At 39.6% G+C, this 22,511-nt stretch overlaps 1 protein-coding gene across 1 annotated transcript in view; it reads left to right on the forward strand.

Moving 5' to 3' along the window:
• The window catches only part of CDKL5 (cyclin dependent kinase like 5), an 81,685-nt gene extending 63,510 nt beyond the window's left edge, over positions 1–18,175 (forward strand). The window contains exons 14-16 of the mRNA XM_058800330.1: positions 4,932–5,034; positions 9,923–10,042; positions 11,435–18,175. Of these exons, the coding sequence (XP_058656313.1) occupies positions 4,932–5,034; positions 9,923–10,042; positions 11,435–11,818 (607 nt within the window). The 3' untranslated portion in view covers positions 11,819–18,175. The remainder of the gene's footprint in view (positions 1–4,931; positions 5,035–9,922; positions 10,043–11,434) is intronic.
• Positions 18,176–22,511: the final 4,336 nt, after the last annotated feature.

The following is a 22,511-nucleotide window of genomic DNA, read 5'->3' on the forward strand; positions in this document are numbered from 1 at the left end:
TGTCCTGCCTTTTAAAATAAAGATATTATAAACTTGACTTTTGTCATTAGATTTTACTCTTAAATTACTAGATCATTTCTGAACTTCAGACTACTTGATTTGAAAAAAGGCAAATTTTTTATCCTTCTAGAAATTCTTTTCTTTGCTAGAGTTTAATTTCCTGTAAACAACCTTGAACTTGCTCAGTTTTTTTTATTGATACAAGAATAAATGTTTTATTCTTTTCTACTCATACAAGCTTTGTCCTGAGCTGGGCAAATTCAGTAGTTGTAGGCAAGATATTTAATTGTATTCTGCCAGTGGTCCAGAACATTGGCCTGAATTATCTTTACCACTGTCATAGTTCTAACTATCTCTTTAGAATTAATTCCAACATGCAGTAGTGTATCTCACATCATACTGGAAGTGTTTGCATTGGCTGCTTACAAGATATTTGGGGGCTTCTGGAAAGCATTTTTGCTTAGACCTTTTGTGTCCACACAAATGTAGCCATGCTATGACAAGTAGCTTGTCATATCTTCTCTAGCACAAGTCATACATTTCTGCAAAAATAATAAAAAGGAGGAACTCTATGAATAATAGTACTATATATATATATATATATATATATTATATATATAAGCACACACAAAATCTCTGTCATTCAAGAAAAGAAAAAAAAGTCATTCTTACAAGAGTAAAAGGCTTAAAACTTTATCCACTATCAAGTTTTGAGGTTCCAGAATAAGAAAGAATAAGGTTTTTTGTAAACAGGACATGACTGACTTTTATATTTCTCTATCATTGTCAGTGTAACATTATAGTCATACCTCGTATTCCTGAAAGTAAAAGGTTACCAGCATCTGAGCAAATTAGTTTAGAGCATGTTCAGCTGTGTGTGCAGCATGACTGTTGCTGCATTATAAATATTTTCCAGTTCTTTAATAGAATTCGTAAAAAAAATCAGGAAATTGCAAATTCTGAATGTTATTCTATATATGAGATAATAGATCTGGGGTTTATTTCAATTAATAAATCCTCCTTTTCCACATGATAAAAAAAAATTGCAGCTCCAAACAGAGTTCAGATTTGATCTTTTGATTTTAAGCTTTCAATGCCAGACTTGTAGACCATGACCTTTTACTGTGGGCTTCAGCTTGTGGGATTGAGATTCTTATCTTCAACTATCTATTTTAATTGTTTCATTAATTTCTGGCATTTTCTTGCCTTTGCTGAATGGTAACTGTGACTGCCCCTTAAGGGTCCTACTTTGACTAAAACTAAAAGCTAACTTGGAGGGTTAGTGTTTGTCATTTATCTTCATAGAAAAGTTCTGCTATTTCAGTAACTCCTTCATTAGACAAAAACCTCACTCATTAATTTTGTTGGATCCATAAAGGGAGTAATACATGAGGGTTTCCAAGGCAGGCTGCCTGCTGAGATCAGGGTTGCTGAAGAACATCTAAAACAAGCATGAGGAATTGCCTCCCAAAAAGAGCTGTCTGCAATACAAATCTCTCTATGGCAGCATGAATGCAATGTGCTTCCTATTTTTTCTTTTTAGTTAATGTGAAAGCACCTCAGCTTGCTTGCCACATGCATGTTTGCTGCTACACCTCATTGCACCTGCATGAAGCTGGATACCTTTCCTACCAGGGGTAATAAATAAGAGTGATAATCATAGAATTTCTGTTTGTACTTATGCCTTTTCCAAGTGTTCCAGACCAGAATAATCAATGTGTTCTACATTAATTGTCCTAAGCATGCAGAGGTACACAAAGATAAAATAACAAAGCACAGCACATTTTGCCTTCAGTTTCTGCTTGAGAATGAGCTCTCTGAGTGGGGGCTCTTCTTCAGGCTACTCCTACTTGTTACTAAAACAGACAGCACACAGAAGACTCTGGTGGAGCTGTTTGCTTTCAAGAGCTGAAGCTTTATGCAAAATACCAAGATACTTACAGTGTGTTGTAAGAATTTAGTGTTGTGTGACTACAGATTTTTTTTGATAATCCTATTTTTTTCCTGCACTGTCTATTATCTGAAAATCATCTTTTGGGATGACTAAATTATCCCAGTGTTTCGTCATCGATCAAAATGTTCTGCTCTATTTTTACTCAGTACAAAATCCTGGTGTTGATGCTTCCTGCTATAATGCTATATATGTTCACTCTCTTCACATAATGAGCATGTGTTTTGAAGCAGTTGCTTTTCAAGGTCAGTGCTTTTTCAGACAACTGTACTGCAATATGAGTCATAGGAGTTAATGACATAAACCATTCAGTATAAAACCACTGGCTTTTGGGTAAGCAGCAATTGAAAATGAGCAGTTCTCAGCCCCCTATTTTCCAATTCTCTCTGGTCACTGTAGCCATAAAGAGGAAATGATGGTGCAGAATTTCATTTCTCTCCTCTCTGCTCAGCTGCTGTGGAGAGCAGTTTTCTCATCCAGGTTCACTGGGCCAAAGAAAAGAATCATGCTTGAGTGAATCTCTGAAAGTATAGCAAAAATTGTTCCAGGCTTCACTCTGAATATTAACTTCACCTGTTAAAATACAGCATCTCCATTTTGGAATAGACTTTGTAATAGAAAAGCTATAGAAAGACACTGAAAGATTTTAAAGGATAAAGTAACCTCCTGTGATCCTGCTTATGATCCGACAGTGGTTCCTCAGTGGACAGCAATCATTGGCTTGATAATTTGCATTGGGACTATGGTTTGAGATATGCTTGCAGCTGTGGATGTACAGGAGCTCCTTTGGGGAAAGGCTCAGAGGATTCTTAGCCCCATTTACATGACTTTCTGAGTACAAGCAGGATACTTGGGGTGTATGCTCTCCTCCAACTTTTCTAACAAATCAAGGAAAAATCATTTGGTAAATAATTCAGGAGGTGTTCTGTGTTATGTCAGACTCCTGAGCACTGAATGTAATCAGTCTTTACTCTTTGGTTTTCTCCTTGGTGCTTTAAGTGACTTGTATAATAATGCCTTACACCTGTCACACTACTTAGAGTAGTACCAAATACAGGGGTGTGACAGCAGCAGGAATCCTTAGCAAGCCAGTATATTTAAAATACCTGTTATAAGTACAATAATTACATTAGAGTTTTTTTCCTGTAGTAGTGATGTAATGTCCATATTAAATATCTGTTGTCATGCTCCTGAATGTAATTTCTGCATCTAGATATAAGTTCTCAAAAATTTAAATTCGGAAAATTTCTACCATACTTTCTGCCTATGAATATTTTTGCTAAGACCATTCTGTTAATGAACAGTTGCACTTTATTACAGGATTTAAATACTGCATGCATTTATATTTAGAGCCAGATAACATTTCAAGCTTGAGGTGGTTTTGTGTAGAAATTGAAGGACTGATACCACCTATCAGAGTGAAGATGGCTTTATCAACAAGGAGGATGACTCCAGTGATTCCTACCCCAATTATGTTTTTCACATTTATTTGGGGAAAAAAAAAAAAGCCTGGCATGTAGTAGCAGCTGAATCACCAGCTGATAGCATAGCATTTAAAGCCAGAATTAGAAGCCAGTGACAACTATATTAGACAGTTAAATGTTGTTATATTACAGTTGCTCCAAGAAAAGCTGCTCCTGTTTGTCATACAGAGCCCTTAAAAGAGTGGCTTTGCTTTAGGTTTTCCATCAAGACAGTGGAATCTTTTATTTTTTTTGTTTTCATGCAATTTAAGTGTGAAAAGGGACTATTAAAAGACTCAGTATGACTTTCTGTGTGTTAGTTGCTATGAAATGTTATCCATCCTCTGGGATCCAGGCCCAGAGGCAGACCTGTTATCTGTGTTTCTCCCAGATGAGTATTAGGTCCTGATTTGAAATATCAAGGATGGGAAGTGCACTTCACTAAGGAGCTTGTTCTGGCAGTTAATGATGTGATTGTGAAAATCAGTGGATTATTTCTAATATTACTTAGGCTATATCATCCACCTACTTGTTCTTGTAATATCTTTACTTGTTGGTTCCAAGATTTTCCAGTATTCTGTAATTTTTCTGGATATGTAGCTGTGCATCATGAGCAAGGAAACGAAATATTTGAGCTGGTTTGGGTGTATTTTTTAATGCACTGAAGAGATTGAAATCTCTGAAAATATTTCTGTGATGCTTTCCTGCACCATTTTCTATTTTCAAGCTATTTTAAAGGGCACTAGAAGTGCAATCAGTTATGTCTCACCACTGTCCTTGTAAACCATCTTTTTACCCTGTATAAGTACTTCACATGTATGGTATACTGTGTATATTGAAAGTAACTTGTTATTTATCAGCTGTAGTTGCTTCAGACGTGTAAGTTAAGAGATAAAAGGCAGAAATTCAGTCTTCAGGCAAGTCACCTGTTCCATTTTTGGGTCGCCTCCTTTTGCCAGCACTGTCTCACGCATAGCAAGCTAACAGAAGGTTTTAAGTTGAAATGGACAACAGTAGATCCCCAGCTTCCCTGATGATAGATTTGGAACCATGGCAGCAAGGGTCAGGAAGTGCAGTTGAAAGTGATTCTCTCTGGCCAACTTTGCAAATCCTGCTTCTCCAGCAAGCAATGGATAAACTGGACCTGTGCTTTGATTTGTATGTTCTCTCAGATACGCTTTTCATTTTCCTAAAAGACCTTGTGTGTGATATTTTTATTTGAATATTAAATTCTGGCTTAAAAGAACACATGCATGCTCTCCTTTTCCCTAAATAAAGCTATTCATTGGTTTAAACTAATCATTTTACCCTAACACTGTGTACCTCCTATCTCTTGTAATAACTTTCTATCTGGTATTTGTGTAGTAACCCTGGAACCAATGAATGCTAAAACTTTAAGTATTTTTTTACTTTAATCAATAATTTACATTCTTTGGCATCAGATCTCAGTATTGCACAGAATTTGCAAAGTAATACCATAATAAAATTTCTCTTACAATACCTTATTTCATATTTAGGAAAAGTCCTGAAAACCTTAACAGTCACTCAGAACAGCTCAAGGAGAAAGAAAAGCAAGGTTTTTTCAGGGCAATAAAAAAGAAAAAGAAGAAATCTCAAAATGTAAGTATGCAGCATTTCTAGTAGAAGAATTCTTTTATTCATTTTGAATTATACCATTTTAGTATGCTAGATTAGTAGTACCTTTGTATTATTTATTGTTATATGTGTATTCACTTCTTTTATTTTCTCTCCTCACTATATGAAAATCAAATTCTTCTTCTGTTCAGGGTTGATTTTTCTGCCTTTTCAAATATTTCTTCACTTACTAGGACTAGAAAGTGAAGAAATCCAAACATTCACCTTTGTTTTCATTCAGGCCCTTTGAGAGCCAGTTTTGATGCAAGTTTTACGATGATGTTGCAACAAATTCTTTTTCAGGATATGGTGATACCATTCCAAGAATAGTAACTTCATTCTTGTGTGTCCCCAGACCTTGAATAGTTTCAGGCAACCATACAGAGAAAAAGAAACTGTAACAAATGAGAATTCTTTCCAGTCTTTTTCATGGAAGTGTCTTGGTAACAGCCTCTGTCTTCTTGCTGCATTCCATGACTGGAATAAGGATGATGTGTCTTAACCATTCTTAAGTGTTTTATGTTTTGTTGAGGGAATGTATTGTGGCTATAAGTCTTTGGTGTCTCATACATTTTTACATTTTCATAAAGTTTTTGGGAGGGAGAAAGGACTTTCTATTATCAGAAAATAGTGGTATATACTAACATTTCACAAGTATTTATAATAAAGATATCCCTAAGAACTGAAGTAACCTAAACATAATCTCATTCTTAAATGACAGCTCTGGAAACAGTAAAACATTTAAAATTGTAATGTTTCTGTAAGTGTAAATTCAGTTCTAGTTTTGAAGATTCTCAGAATTGAGTAAATCGTGCTTCCTCCTGGCAAAGGGGAATGACTTAATGAAAATATTTCCTGTCAAGGTGTGAGGTGATAGGATTGAGAGTGGGTGGAGGGCTAATTTGTTGAAAACTGGGAGAGAGGAGTGATTATCAGGCTTTTTGTTGTTTTGGGTTTCTTAAAATTTCTTTGAACTGTGTGGAACATGTGCATATGTGTATTAATTAGCACTCAGAAATGCACCTGACCTTCCTGCTGGGTGATTTACAGCCATGGCATCTACCTCTCCTTCTGAACTTGTTCACCCTCATACATGTATGCAGCTCAAATATGATCATCTGTATTAAACAACTGAATTAAATGTCTAGATTACAGCTCTGGGACTGTTTGACCAAAATGTCCATGTGAGGATAACACCTAAGGCCATTGGTTCCAGTGATGCACTTTCAAGGGGGGGAAATAAAAGGTGTTAAATTTGCATTGCTGTACTCTACTCTGATTCCAGCCATGCAGACATGGTGGCAGACTCACTCCAATAGCTGAGCTGAAAGATGCTGTATTGATTACTTGCACATCAAACTGTGTGAAAGAAACACATACTGGATTGTGCTGCCTCTCAAAATCTGGCATTTTACAAAACACCTAAATCAAAAGCTCCTTCATCTATAGCTACCAAAACCATCACTGATTATAAGCTAAGGCAGATTTATATATAATCCTTACTCCTGTTTCTTATCACTTTTAAAAAGAGGGGTAGAGAGGAATAGAAGAAAGAGAGAGGAAGGAAAAACTGTGTTTGCAACTCAGAGGTAGAATCTCACAGAAAGATGAATTAGTGAAATAGTATAGTGACATAACTCTTTCATCCTCAGCTAGAAACTTGCTGAGATCAACTTGAGTTTTGGATCAAACCAAAGCCAGAAAAACCTCCTTTCATTTCTGTTTACAGCTGATTGCCAGGACAGTATCTAGGCATGGACTGCACCACTGATGTGTGTACCAGTGTCTGGCTCAGACTCTGGTCTTTGTTCTTCAGCTCTTAGTTGAAGACATCTACCTAACAAACACTGGGACAGTATTTAGGATCTTCCAGCACAAAATAAAATTACTGCCTTCAATTCAGCACCAGATTTGGTGTAAGTAGTAAAAGTTGTTCACAGCACTGTAATATTAGCTCTTCAACTACACATATAATGTTATCTATGAATTCCTATTAAAAGTCTTAATAGACAGCTTGTTGCTACCCAAGGTTATTTCTGAAACCTACAAAATTCATGTAGAGTCCTACAAGTACGAAATTCCAATTTGCTCAAATACAGACTTTTAGCAAGAAATAACAAATTAGACGTGGAGACTGTCACAGAGCTAGGAAGCACATAGTAGCTAGCTATGATTTACTTCTGATATCCTTGGGCAAGCCTCATTTTCCTGGTGATAATCATCACAGGAGTTGTAAAAGATACCTGAAATTGGATTGAAGACATCTTAGTAATATCATTCTCAAATATCTGACAGCCTAGAATTGACCCCAGTTCCTGACACTTCTTCCTGCAGGTTGTTCCCATGCATCATTCTCCCTAGAGTTCTCTGGTGCAGTACCTCGTGGGTTAGCAATTGTTACTGCCTGTTATGGAAATTCTTTATTGTTTTTGCAGAGCTGTTCTTATCCATTCTCCTTTTCATTGTTTGAAGTGTTTTAGTAATGTAGCAAAAGGTTTTTAGGATTGCTAGAATCACAGTTTTATGTCATTTGCCACCAAACAATTTGATACCCATGAGGGTTGAGCAATGTCAGTAGGCACTATCTTCAGAGCAGCCTGAGTTTTGCAGATTTTGGCACTTATTTCAAGCTATGGGTCTGAAGAAATTACCTGCTTTGGAAAAAGCAGTTTCAGGTGAGCATTTATCTTAGCAGTGCTTTCGTTCCCTTTTAATTTACTAAATTTGAAACAGGAAATTCTTCTGACCATAAAGTTCCTGGACATAAGCTATGCTAATTATTGATTCTCATTAACTTGGATGGAATCTAGAAGCTGGAAAAGCTGTTTGAAAGCCCACGCTTTTGGTAGTGCATTTGTCATTGTATTTAGTCACATAATAATTCTATTGCATAATAGATTTCTTCGGATAGACAGGAAAATGCAAGGCACTATATATGTGTCCTATGCTTGTTTGCACCTGAGCAGGGGAGAAATAGACCCATTTATAGTTCTAGTACCTTATAGTTCTGTTTGTTGTTCAATCATCTACTGGTAAGCTCTTTGGTTGTGCTCCATAAATTAAAATAAACCAGCCAGTGTACTTGCAGCTACACGTGAAGCTGCTAATGGCATATTTATGTTAGAACTGAAATAATTCATCTTGGAGCCTTAGCTCTTATTGCAAGTTAAAAATAGAAGGCTTTTTTCCCCCAAGAGTAACTATCAACTGCTTGTTCTGAAACCAACTCCTCTTATTGTTAGTGGATCTTTAATACTTTCTTTATATAAAAATAAGAAATGTCATACTGCTTTAGGTCATTATCAGAATTACAAATGATTGCCAGAGTTACAGGATTTAATTCAAAGCTCAGTAAAGTCAACAAGAGCTACCAGGTGTTTCCAAAAGCCTTTGAAATAAACACATTCTGTATTCCTAATGAACATGGATATAAGAATAGGTGTGCTAATCTTTTTTTTACATGCTTGCTGTGCATTGAGTTCCTTGAATTTGTTCCATAGGCTTTTTTCAATCATTATTGTAGTTTCCAAAAGCAAATTATAGGCTTGATAACTTGTATTGTTGAATTACCAAAAAAAAAAAAAGTTAACTTAGTAAGGGGCAGATCTCTTGGATTGAAATATTATGCATTTAGTTTTTGTGTCTTATATTGCAGACAGACTCAACCAACGGCGAGAATCCAAGCATCAAGAAATCCCTCTTTCCTCTTTTTAATTCAAAGAATAATTTAAAGCATAGTTCTTCTTTGAAAAAACTTCCTGTAGTCACTCTACCAATGGTATTAATTTTTAAGTACAGTAACACTGTAAAATGCTCCAGTAAATTTGTTTTACTGACTACAGCAGCATGTGGTTTATTTTCATGGTATCACTTCCTCTTCATGCCAGTTAAGTATCTTGGGCCAGTTCAATAAATTTAAGTAAAATTGGCAGTTTTTTTTGAAACAGATTGTGCCTAAAAATTTTTTTGATCGTATTTGATATAGTGAAAATGTAACATACACAGTTCCAGAGAGAATGAGTCTTGGGAGTAAGACTAAGGAAGGGAAATAGTTGTGAAATTGTGTATGTTTAAAATTAAACTGTCTCATTATGTTTCATTTAGAAAAAAAATTAACCTGGTTTGGTTTATAACTATATTGTAAATACATAATTTTTTACAAATTACTCCTTTATATATAAATTTAAATAAATCAAATATTAACAATGGATTATCTGGAAAGACCTATAGCTCATGTGTCTTTGTATTTTTGTTTGTCCTGATTGTTCATGATAAAAGACAGCTTGCATTAAAAATAGATTATATTTTGACTATCCTCTTTTTACTTAGAATTCTTGAAATGAGATAAAAAGCTACATGTAAGTTTTAAATTAACTTTCTGCCATAAAGTTTCAGCTGTTTCTTAATTTTTGCTTTAGTTACTTGTGGAGGAGAAGAAAGATGGGAATAGAGAAAGCTCTTGGTTTTGTGATGTCAGTCAAGAGATCAATTTAGAGGGTTTTTGGTCTGCTTCACTCTGGAGCAAATTTATAGAACTGATCCATGGTCTTAACTGCAGTGCGGAATGCTTTTTAAATGAAGATGAGGCTCAACAATATTTTGGTTTTAATTTTATTTTTGATGCCTTGTTTAACTGCTCTTTCTTACAGCAATTAACACTAACAGCATGTGAATGCTTTAAGGGCTAAGGGTAGAGCAAATCTGCATGATGTCCACAGCCACTTGCTCTTACTATGGGGAGAATTATTGAGAGGTCATTGCAATTCTACTGCAGTAATGGGCTTCACTTGTGTTCTGTAATTAACTGTGAGAAATTATTTACAGCTATTCTTAAGAAAATACTAGGAGACCAGTGTTTAATATTTTGTTGCAGATGCCTAATACTGAAGGTCAGGATCTCTTGGCATTACAGAAAGCCATTCATTCTTCCAATCACCAGAGCAGCAGACAGAAGGATTGGCATCCTGAGAAGATGACAGAAATCCAGCCTCATGTAAGTGGCATCATCAATTCCCTATATATTAATATCACTGATGTATCTTGACAGGTTTTTCTCTGGTGAATAGAAGAATTGCATTTGACATTATTTCCCAGCTTTCTAGTTCCTTGCTCACTGGATGTACCTGCAGTCCTGCATAATTTTTTTTTATATGTGGACATGAATGACAAGGAAAAGAGGATAAATGTCCTGTGTGAGTCTTTGAGCCCTTTGAAACATTAGTTATGCTTTTGTAGTATAGGCAAGCAGTGTTTCAGTGCACGTCCATGGTAGCGATGCAGTGCTGCACAAAAGCCCTCAAGCCAGCTCTGTGAAGAATGGTGAATCTTGAGGCTTGGCTGCTGCTCAGCAGAGTTTGATACTTGATGTGGTCACCAAAGCATCCAGACCTCATTACAGTGTGGCTGGCACCAACTGCAGTTTCAGCAGGCTACATTTTTGGAGCATAGCACTGCATTTGTGGAACTTCATTTTCTTCAATTCTAAAACCAGCTCACCAGCTCAGTGTTTGGGAGGGAGCGTCAGTGCCATGCTCCATTGTTGTCACATTGGAAACTGAAGAGGGTTTGTTGCAGCTGCAGTGTTTGAAGAAACAAGTTGCTCTGTGAGCTGTGGAATTTAACAAGACTGCTTTCATATCACTTTGTGAACTTAGGCTTCCCCAGGTTCTTGTTACCCATTTTCAGTAACTCTGTGTCACCATTCACCTTCAGCCTGCTCACCAGTGAAAGGAGCTGTGGGAGACTGGAGCTGCCTATCACCCAGCTGCCAGCAAACAAAATATGTAACTTCTGAGTTCTGCCAGACCTCCCTTCAGTGCAGATGGTTACTCAAGACTCACTCCAACCCTAATTTATGTTCACCACATTTTTAAGAACTTCTATTTCTGAAATCTGTTTCTCATAAAATGTGGCTGAGGTTCTTAAGTTAATAGCAGACAGCTGGACAGCTAATGCAATTTTCTGTGCCTGCATTTTCAAAGGAAACAAGGACAAAATAATTGACGGGGGCAATATTTTCTGAGGGAGAAAAGGTTCCATCTTTTCAGGTAGCTGAGAGATTGGACTGTGATGAGAAGACATTTTCTCAGGTGTGAAGTCATAGCTTGGAATGAAATATATCAAACAAGTATGAACTAAAAGTGAAGAAGTCCCATAAAGTTAAAGATGTTCAGTTTAGGCTATGACAGCTTTTTCATGGGAGGTCTACTACTTTTTCATTCCGGCTACTGCTATTGTGCTAGAGTGGAGTAGGGTGGAAATGGGGGTTGGTCCTTCTGTCGCAGCTGGGAGTCATGGCTGGAGGCCGAATTGAGCGGATTTTCCGGTTGCGGCTAGAATGAGGCCTGATAGGGGTGGTGATGCAGCTTTTCTGCGTGTCTTTCAGAGCCAGCCATTAAAATCTCTTCGGAAGCTCTTGCACCTCTCCTCAAACCACCCCGTGGCTGCCGAGCCCCGCTTCCAGCCCTTACCCAGCCAGCCAGCCAAAGCCTCCTTTCCCGAAGTGCGGATCCACCCCATGAGCCAGAGCTCCAGCAGCGGCAGCAGCGGCGTGCGGCCGGAGGCGCCGGCGAAGAGCCGGCCCACGCTGCAGATCCCCAGCCAGCTGGAGCCCACCTGGCACGTGTCCCCCGTGGCCCGCGCCGGGAGCGACGGGCCGCCCTACTCGGACCAGCTGCCGGCCAAGGGCAGCCAGAACGGGCACAGCTACGGCCGCGCCAACCGGGCGCGCATGCCCAACCTGAACGATCTCAAAGAGACGGCCTTGTAGGGCACCCAGCCAAGAGACCAGCACAGGGGTGAGATCAGCACAGGGGTGCTCTGGTGATGGTAGGACTGCATTTTCAGCTGTATACAGGTGTGCAATATGTGCGTGTGGAGTGATGCTGTTCAGCACCACGAGAGAGTCAGGGATTTACAGGAGCACGAGTGGAACTGTGAGTTACCAGTCATCAGAAATGTCACTGGACGCCAGGCAGAGTGTGCCGGTCAGGGAGAAAAATGCGTTGTCATTTTCTCTCATTTACATTCCAGCTTAGTGCACATCTCTGTCTGAAAGCTGGGAGACTTCTGGTATGTATTGGCACTTCAAAGGGTGAAAACATTGTCTAGGCCTATGCCCTTACTACATTTTTTGCTGCCTAGTTAAAACAGTGGGGTTTGTGTGATAAAAGTGTATCCCTGTTAAGGGTTTAAAGTTAAATTATATGTCTTAAATTTGTTTTTTAAACTTCCATATTTGATAGGATTTGTAATATTTATTTATGATGACCTAATATCGTACTGTTATAATCATATCTTTTATGTTATAATGTAAAGTTATTTTGAGCTGTTTGAAACATTGTGAAGCAGTGCAACAGCTACAGTAGTTTCTATAAAAAACTAACAGTAACATTTATATATTGCATCAGGAGTATTTTATTCTATATATAAATATATATATATAAATGGAAAATAACTGTCTGTTTTTTAAATATACTCATTTAAAAGAAAAGTATTGTTATGACACTATCTGCCATATTTTTTATACATTTGTGATATAAAGTGCAGTATTATACTTCTAATAAAAGGAAGCTGAATATGGATATAAACGTGACTGTAACAGTATGGATCTTGCTTGGCTATGAGAGCCCAGTATTATAGGCATTATTGGTAACAAACAAAAGACAAAATTCGATTCCAAGCTTTATTATGGGCTATTTTGTTGGAAGTACTGGCTAAATGTAAGAGACTGCAGAACTGTACAGTAATCTAAATGTGGTATGTTCTCCGCTGTCCTTAGCTTTCATAGTAATATTAATGGGATTTCTGCATCTGCATCAAGAGCACAGAGCCCCAGTACCAAATTTTTGTTTCTTCTAAAGAGATAACGTGCCCCATTACTACAAGCAAAAGCAGGTGCTCTTCCACTTAATAGCAGGGGTGAAAACCAAAGAAACACAGCATGAATTGCAAGTGAAATGCAAAACTTTGACACTTAAGCATAGCATGGCACTGCAGATCATGGTATAAGCTTTTATGCATATGTGTATTTTACATCTCTAGCAATCTATTAACTAATAAGATAAACACTGTATTAGAATTTAAACTACTCTTGCACTTTTTATTATATTTCAGGATATATTTAAAGCTACAAATCTGATATTTGGATACTGAGGGAGAAGGTTGCCATGCAACTTGATTTCTCCTTAGGTCTTACTATCCAAATATTCCCATACCCAGTTCAGCTACCAGTCTCAGCAAAATACTAGATCTTGGGCTCCAGTCTCCTGTACAACACAGTTAAAACTGCCTTTACCTTGGTGAATGTCAAGTGTAGCAAATACACACCCTGATTCCTCTGTTGCTACCAGTAAAGTAAGTCAAAGGTGAGCCAGCAGGAGTCAAAAGAGTTATGCCAGTCTAAACTTTGTGCAATAAGAGGAGAGCCAGGCCTGTAGTGTCAGAACAATACAATCTTTCCTTTTTAATCACATTAGTTCCACTCCATTACTCTGCAGCATACTTTGTTTTCTAGATGCTGTCCTCGTAAGACACCTGTACTTGCAAATACACTGTCTTTTCTAAAAAGAGATTAACCTGAATGTAAATTGAATGATTTAGCCATAGATGAAGTTAACAGAAGCAGCCAGGCAGTAAAAGCTGAACTTCCAACTTGGATAACAATGCAAACTGGACATGCTGTTCAGTACCTCTTGAGTCATACCAAAGTTCTAACAACAGCAAATTCGGCACCACTACTGTAAAAATTGTTGTCAGAAAGAACAGTGTGGAAGGATGTTATATCAGTTTTGTCCAGGACTAAAAATAAGTCCTCTAAATTTGAAAAATTAAAAAATAGGAATTCTTCCTGTGTCAATTGCCTGCAAGAAATATGCATGTGATTTTTCTGTAGCTAGATATGATATATAATATCTCTCTATATATGATATATGCACTGTATTGATATATCATATATATAGCATATATAAATACAATAGACATGAAAGGGTATTCAGTTTTTTCTAAGTTCAGTGGGCATCCAGGAAAGATATTGTGATATTTACTTGTCGTCCCTGTCAGAGTTTAGCAACTTATTTTAGCAGTCTCTGTTAGATTCATTGCTTGGTCACAGCTACATGAGCCCTTTTAGCCCTGCTTTGAAATGGGCTGATGGCACTGAAATCCCTCACAAAGCACTGCCTGAGAGACTGGGGCTCTAGGCAGGGCAGTTTGAATGTCTCTTTTATGGCAACAGAGCTGGGGAAGGGCCTGGAGCACAAGTCTTATGAGAATGGCTGAGGGAGCTGGGGGTGTTTGGTCTGGAAGAGGGAATCTCAGAGGGACCTCACTGCTCTCTACAAGCCCCTGAAAGGAAGGTTTAGCCAGGTGGGGATCAGCCTCTTCTCACGTGTCTCAGTGAAAGGATGAGAGGAAATTACCTTCTGTTGTGCCAGGAGAGGTTCAAATTGGATATTAAGGAAGAAAAGATCACTGAAAGAGTGTTCAGGCATTGGAGTAAGTTGTCCAGGGATGAGGTGCAGTCACCAACTCTGGAAGTGTTTGAGAGTGTCTGGATGTGGCACCTGGGGATATGGTTTAGGGGTGACTGGGGTGGTTGATGGTTGGACTGGATGATCCTAAAGGTTTCTTCCAACCCTGATAATTTTGCATTCAGTCTCACAGGGAATATTCAGTCTAGACTCTTCTGTGCTTTGTGGATATGTATCCTTTTGCTTCTGCAAGGTTTTTAGCTTGCTGGTAAGATCCTCATGCTGGGGATGATGGTACTGGGCTATATGTGGTTGTTATGATTTCTAGCAAGGAAAAATGTTTCTAAAGGATTTTTTTTTTCCTCCCTACCCATTAAGTTAAATCAGGGTGATCCCTGACTGTACATATAGCTGTTTAAAGTAGTTAGCAAATCTTCAAAGGTGACCCAAGGAATGTTTGAGTATTTGGTGGCCCATATTTACAGAAACTTGTTTCTACTTCATACTGCATTTTTCTCTTGAATTCAACAAACTGTAGTATCTTTCAGTTGAATACTAAATTGTGTTGAATGTATGTAGTATTCTCTTTCTTCTGTTGGAAAGAAGTTCCAGTAGCTCGGCCAGCTGGTGCTGGGATGAATTCTGTATTTTTAACTTGGTTTAGCTTCCCAATACTTAGAATATGGCTAATGTAATTTTGTCGAGATTTTCAAAGGAGTCTTATTATAGTGACTGAGATTTTCTGACTTAATAAAGAGGAAGAGAATTACAGAACAAACTCTTTTGTAAGTGTGAGCTTTCCTTTGCACTGGTCTGTGAGTCCTGTACTATATGCTCTATAGATTTATTTAGTATAAAGGATCCTAGTTAAACTGTATTTTATTCTTTAGCAATCTTTTGCCTTATGGCATCACTGATGATGTGAATAAAAAAGAAACTACGTTTCAGAAATTACCTGTAGTAATTTTGCAGAACTCAAACTGCCTACACTTGTCTATATGTTTTAGTTATAGCTCTTGAGCTCTTTCTAACTGAAAAAAAAGCACCTTAAGGTCATCCTAACTGACATTGTCTAAGTGTCTAAGCTGTTGTTTTAAACTGCAATGTGAATGTGTTAACTTAGAACAACATCTGTTTTCAACAGTCCTGGCCACAGAGAGCAGTCCCTTTGACCTATTCTCTGCTTTTTGCTCAGTTTATTGCAGTCCAAGCTTCATTGCCCCTCTGAGAGGTTGCAGGAGAGCACTGGGCAGAGTTCTTGGCAGGAAGTCAGTGATCCCAGATTTGTCTCCTAAAACATTCCCCAAACACCACTTGTTCTTTTAGATCAATATTAAAGCAGGCTTCAAACTTCCAAGTGCGTGAGGCATCCTCAGATCATCCTTTGGCTTGTCACCTTTCTCTCTACCACACCAACTTGTTTCTGGGAGCAAGGCTGGAGAGACTCTTCAGGAAGCAGTGGCCTGTGGTAGCCTCTTTCCCTTCCTTGTCATTACAGTTAGATCTCTTAGGAGATCAATCTCACTTGTTTAAACAGCCTTTTCTTTTTTTCTTCAAAAAAGATGAAGTGTTAGCTGAGTAGATTCCTAGGTTCACCCAGATAAAGCTACGTATTCTCAATAATTCTGTAGATCTCCCATTAAGAACACAAGGGACCTATGGGAATACAGATTATACAGCTCTGGAAGCACTGTTGTGACCTAGGTAGCTAAGGTAAAACCTAGCCACTTTAAAGAAGAGCTGTGCTCTAGAAGTACTGGGGTTTTTATTAATGTTTCTTTTTTTTGTTGTCTTGTAATGATTTATTAGTGAGACATGCTTCAAAATACTTGCATGTAATTAGTTCTGTATGTGCTGATCACTGTCAGAGTAGAGCTGGGAGAATATTTGCATCCCAGTCACACAAAGAGTGTGAAAAGGATAGCCATATATGATATACTGCAAATTGTGGGTTGGCAATGAATGTTTTTTTTTTTCCATTCCAGCTACCATGCATGCTACATCTGTTAGTGGGGTAATATCCCAAACAATGCATCTAGGCTGTTGTTCATGTGAGTAGGCCCGCCATTTGAAATTGGAGTGCCACAGGAGATGGCTGGAAAGGTGATGTGCCCTATGTAACCCTTTTTGAATAACCTCCAAATCAAAACACTATTTAAGAACAGGTGCCTTTCCCTACACAGCTCTTTCTAATGGGATCATGATATTAACTATTCCTTAACTGGGTTTGTAATGAATGAGGAAAAAAGCCATTTAACTTCTGGCCTTTTTTTAAAAGGGTTGATTTGAGTAAACCCTTTTAATATAACAAAACTTGGAAGTTCTAGATGTTGGCACCTGTTTCAAATGGTCAAGCAGCAGCAGTGCATCAATGCTCAGGCTCATCAGGCAAGTGAAGGCTTGTGCTGTACTGAATGTTGTACTGAAAACAGAAGATTCCTCATTTTGCAACCACAAAGCAAATTTCATTAAAATTAGCAAAGCAGATTTTATAGGAGATCCTCTTTCAGTTGTAAGCAAAAAGCTGTGTTAGGTCATCTGTTCTCTCAGTGGAGTGTCTTAACAACTACCACATGAGACAGCACAGGTAAATCTGATGGATTAGGTCTGCATTTTACTTGTTCTGAATTCTGCTTGGAGACAGATTTGTGACCTTGTGTGCACCAGTTGTTTGGTGCAAAAGCTGGGGTTTGTGGAAGATGCATGTGAAGTGTGAGAGGACTGGCCCCACTATGTTTGGATGCTTTCATTCCACCAATCAGATTGCCTCTCAGGCTCTTTCAGAACATAACAAAATATGCAGCCGGGCAAGAGTGACTCTTGAATTGTGGCCCATGGGCCTGAACATGGAATTTGTGTCTTAGCCTAAGAATGATGACGCATCTCTTGTCTTCTCTGCAAGGCAATCTACCTCCTCTCTCTTGCAGAATGTGGTTGATGTTGGGTTTGTTTATTCTGAGCTTATTATTGACTCCAAATTTTGAAGAGACATCTAAAAAGATTCTTCCTTTAGGTACTGTTAGCAACCACGTAATTAAATATTGTTGGGCCTTCATCTGAAATACTTCTGAAACCTCCAAGCCATCTGAGCTCTCTCTCTAGAATCCTAGTGCCATCCTTTGCACTGCTTTGCAGTCTTCCCTCGGCCTTCCCCTTGTGGTTCTCAAATATTGCAGTTGCCTTGTTCTTTGTTGTTTCTCTAGTGCAGATTTTCAGGGAGTTAGAGGCCTTATCTACTACTCCACCCTATTTGCTGTTTTACTCAAACAGCTATCCTTAGACTTGCTCAGGATTTCCTTCATTTTAATTTTCCATTTCATCTGGGTGAGATACCTTACCTCATTGTGCCCCCACCAAAACTCACTGCCTGCCAGGCTTTTTCTTCCACCAGGTCTCTGTTTTCACAGGGCATTGTTTCTCTGGATCTGTTCTGAGAAATGCAAGGTGGCATCTTAATTGTACAGGCGTGGAAATGCTGCATTGTAAAGTAGCTGCTGTGTGTCAGAGCTTTCCATTAGCATAAAGATAAAGCATCTACATAGCACAAGGTGGAAGCTGCTGTTCAGTTTTCCTATAGGATATGAACCTCTTGGTGTAAACTCCTGACATGTAAATCCAGTGGCAGAGTTTTTAACTCTTTAGTTACAAGGCAAAACTTTAAGCATAGGGAACTGTCTTGACCTTCCTTTTCTTTTTTTTCTTTTCTTTTTTTTTTTTTTTTTTTTTTGCTAGTGCACATCTTAGACTTGTACTACTGAAGGATTTGACTAATTGAAAGAAGTAAGTTTATATTTGGGTTATTTGGACCAATAAGCAAAAATCTTCCCAGAAATGATAATTTTTTTGGAAATTCTATGCAGGCATCTTAAAATCTGATTAATCTGATAAGGAATTCCGGGACTGCTTAGGTCTCCACTGTGGAATGTTTGATTTTAAATTTGTGACATTTGGAAGAAAGAAAAAAAAATCAATTTAGGATTTTTTTTTCACTATCTGCCAGTACAGATGAGCAGGCTGGGGAGGCAGCTTTCAAAACTTATAGATTTATGGATAAGATTCCCTGATGTTTTTAACAGCTATTAAAAATCTAAAGCGCACAAACTTTTGAATCTACCGTGCTTTCTGTTGTGGAAGGGATATGTTGTGGTATTAGCCTTTTTAATCCTGGAATACAAATTGATTTTAAAATGTGTTGAATATTTAAGGATGACTTCATGCAAGTTAATAAACCATTTGTAAAGTGTTTGTATACAACCCTTTGTATCATGTTGTTGGTACACCTTACCAAATTTTTTTTGAGCATGTATTCCATTCTTTACTTCTGTACAATTTCTATTGTTGCTGTAAATATTCTAAAAGAGAAAAAAAAAATCCTGTGGTAACCTTAATTATCAGCATGGAAATGGTTAATTTTTACTGAGCACAATGTATTTTTGAATGGGCCTTCCAAAATATGTCTTTAATAAAAATGCAGATTTTGCACTAGAACCCTGGCACTGTTCAACAGCTGATGTTATTCCTGACACATCTCTTCCAGAGCACCTCTCCATATGTTAGCTTGGCTCATGTGAGTGGAACGGACCAGAACCAGGACTCCTGTGCCCAGTGGGTCACTGCCAGGTCCTGGCTGACTCCCCCATCTGAGAGGCCACTTGTGTCTCTCCACAAGCCTCATGTTTCCATGGGATGTTTCCTCCACAGGGCAGCGTCTCTGAAGCACCTTGTTGGCCACCATTCCTCTATTCTCATTGCAGGATGGATTCTTCCTTTCAGGGCAGGAATGTCTGCTGCTCTCTTTTTTGAACAGTACCAGCCCACTGAGCCCTGAGCAGGCACCACCAGAAATTAAAAGGCCCTGAAAGTTTCCAGCCCACAGTCTTTGCCACAGGAGAAGTGTCATGATGACATTTCGTCGTTGTCACATGTAAACTGAGACACTCCTAGGCAAATGTTGAGGTGTTGAGGTGTCAGCAACAAGAGTTTTTGATGGCTTTCTCTTTAATGTATCCTGGCTATGAGGCTTTTTTGTTACTGTGTACAGCTTTAAAAAAGCTTTGAATATTTCCGTGCTAGTCTCTTATTCCTTGGGGTAATTGGAAACAAACTGAGTATGGACCACTTTTCCTGGGCCTCCCTTCTTTCCCTCTGAGCTCCAGCAAGACTTGCTGAAAGCCGGACTTGCACTCTGTTAGATCTCTCTGAAACAGCTGCCTGATGTGTTGTGCAGCAACCACAGCCTTAGTGAGACCAGGCTGCTGCCAGTGCCTGCACTGAGCTGTGCCCATCACCTCCCCAAAAGGGAAACTTCCAGCCTGAGCTAATGGCTTCAACTTCCACCAGGAAAAGCACTCCAGCATTTTAATATTTCCACCCAGAAATGGGGTTGAAATGCATTTCCTTGAGGTGCCCAGTGCTCTGGGGACTTAGTTTAACTCTTAAAACCTTACTTGGCTCTTACTCTTCCAACAATCTAGTTTAGTAACCTCTTTTCTGTACTCCCTGAAGAGCCCCAGAAACTGGAGTGGCCATCTCCCTGAAGAGGTTGAGCACCTCCATGTGGTATCCCCAGTGTAGTCAGTATTAAACCCCCATGGGATGGAGGGCAGAGTGGACATTTTTCTCTGGATGGAAGTGAAGGGATAATTCTCCATGTTCCTGCATTCCATTAAGACGAAGGAGCTATTGACTTACAAATGAAGTGGCTGGTCTGGAGGCCTGAGGCAGTCTCTGATCAGGTAACTTAGCATGGGTACAAACTTCTCAGCACCCTTTTGTTCCCTCGCTTCTCTCTACGCATCCCATTCTGAAAATCCAGGCCATAAAACTGAAAGCCATTCTTGGTCCTACTTCCTATTTCAAACCCCTTGTGTTTTATGCAGCTGCAAAGCCATACATTGGTCTCCCTGTCTCTGCAGGATTGTTTAACATCCTTGTCAGTGGGATTGAGTGTGCTCTCACCAGCCCCTGTAGTGTGGTTGACATGCTGGAGGGAAGGAAACCCAGCCAGAGGAAGCTGAGCAGGCTTGTGAGGTGGGCCTGTGCCAAGTCCATGAAGGTCAACAAAGCCAAGTGCAAGATCCTGCATGTGGGTCGAGAAAGTCACAAGAAATACAGACTGGAGGAGGAACAGATCAAGAGCACCCCTGAGGAGAAGGACTTGGGGCTGCTGGTGGATGAAAAGTTCAGCATGAGACAACAAAGTGCAACTCCAGCCCAGAAGGCCAGTTGTATCCTGGGCTGTATGGAAAGCAGTGTGGGCAGCACGGTGAGGGAGGGGATTCTCTGCCTCTGCTCTGCTCTGCTCTGCTCTGCTCTGCTCTGCTCTGCTCTAGTGAGATTCCATCTGGAGTGCTGTGCCCAGGTCTGGGGCCCCCAGTGCAAGAAAGATGGGAACCTATTGGAGCATGTCCAGAGTAGGGTCACTCAAATGTTCACAGGGCTGGCACGCCTCTCCTATGACAACAGGCTGAGAGATTTGGGCCTGGAAGAGAAGGCCCTGGTGAGACCTTCCAGTGCCTACAGGAGGCTGCAGTAGAGCTGGAGAGGGACTTTCACAAGCACACATAGGACAAGGGGGATTGGCTCTGAGCTAAAGGAGGGCAGCTTTAGATTAGACAATAGGAAGAAATTCTTTACTGTGAGGGTGGTGAGGCACTGGGAGAGAATGCCCAGAGAAGCTGTGGACTCCCCATCCCTGGAGGTGTTCAAGACCAGGTTGCATGGGGCTCTGACCAGCCTGGTGTAGTGGAAGATGTCCCTGCCCATGGCAGGGAGATAGGAGCTGCATGATACTTAAGGTTCTTTCCAACCCAAACCATTCTGTGATTCTATGATTATGAGGCAGCTTTTGTATTTATGTAATTGTACTTCAGCTGGTGCTGTCTCACTTGCATGATGGTCTCAGTCACACTGTTACTCCAATGTGCTGAATTTATGCAGAAGTCAAATGCAATTCTGAAAGCATTTTAGGACCACTTAATTAATTAAGCCTCTCAGCACTCTTTATATAAGAGGCAGAGGTTAAGTGAATTTCTAGAGGTCAATTAGCAAGTGAGCTGCATGGCAAGGATCAGAACAGAAACTCCTGCTTTAGCAGGAGCAATTTAGTTGCAAGTCAGAAGTCCCTTCCCAATGCAAGTGGAGAAGTGAACTGCAGACAAAGGACAGGACAAGGCAAGAGGCAAATGAACTGTGAAATGCACTGTGCTCCATCTTACATATTGCCATACATTTCAATATAGAAAAAGGTCTAGTGATTTCTTTGAAGATGGGAGGCTGGAAGAGTGATAACACAGGTCCTTTCTACCTAGAAAATATTTTTTCCTCCAAGGGTTTATTATATCCTCTTTGTAGGATCACTCATGTGACAATATATAATTTAGAGTGGTGCCTTGGTGTATAATGGCGTGTGGTCCATCCATTCAGGCTGTACATTAAGCCTGTCAGCTCTTCGAAATCTCACAGGAGCTTCTGGCCTTTGCCATTGGGTGCATTTCCAAAACCAGGCAAGTTAAAAACTCTGGACTGTTCACAGGAGCTCATCAGAGGCCAGTCACAGACAAGGCTTTAACTAGCTACAGTCAAGCTTTGGGGTGATACAAATACTCACCAGCTTGTGCCCAGTTCATCCTTCTGCCCCTTGCAGCCCCCTCTCCACTCCTCAGTCATGCAGGAAAACATCAGCACCAAGGCTCCTTCCCCCACTACCATCCATCAGGACATGGAGCTGCCTGTGCTGCTTTTAGGGCAGGGAGAGCTGTGTGTTACATGTTGGTAACTGCATCCAGGGCCTGGAAATACTTCAGCTTTCAGTGTTGGTGTTAGCGAGACGAGAGCTGTGCTGGCTCCTGGGGAGCCCTTGTCTCCCTGCTGCTGGATGTGCAGTGCCTCCAGGGAGGCGCTACACCATGCTGGTCCCACAGCTTGGCTGCTGAGGAAGTGCCTCGAGCTCAGTGGATCCTCTCAGCAGAGCCTGCTTTGACTGTTCAGCAT

This window comes from Ammospiza caudacuta, chromosome 2 (genome assembly GCF_027887145.1).
Source record: "Ammospiza caudacuta isolate bAmmCau1 chromosome 2, bAmmCau1.pri, whole genome shotgun sequence".
NCBI classification, from domain to species: Eukaryota; Metazoa; Chordata; class Aves; order Passeriformes; family Passerellidae; genus Ammospiza; species Ammospiza caudacuta.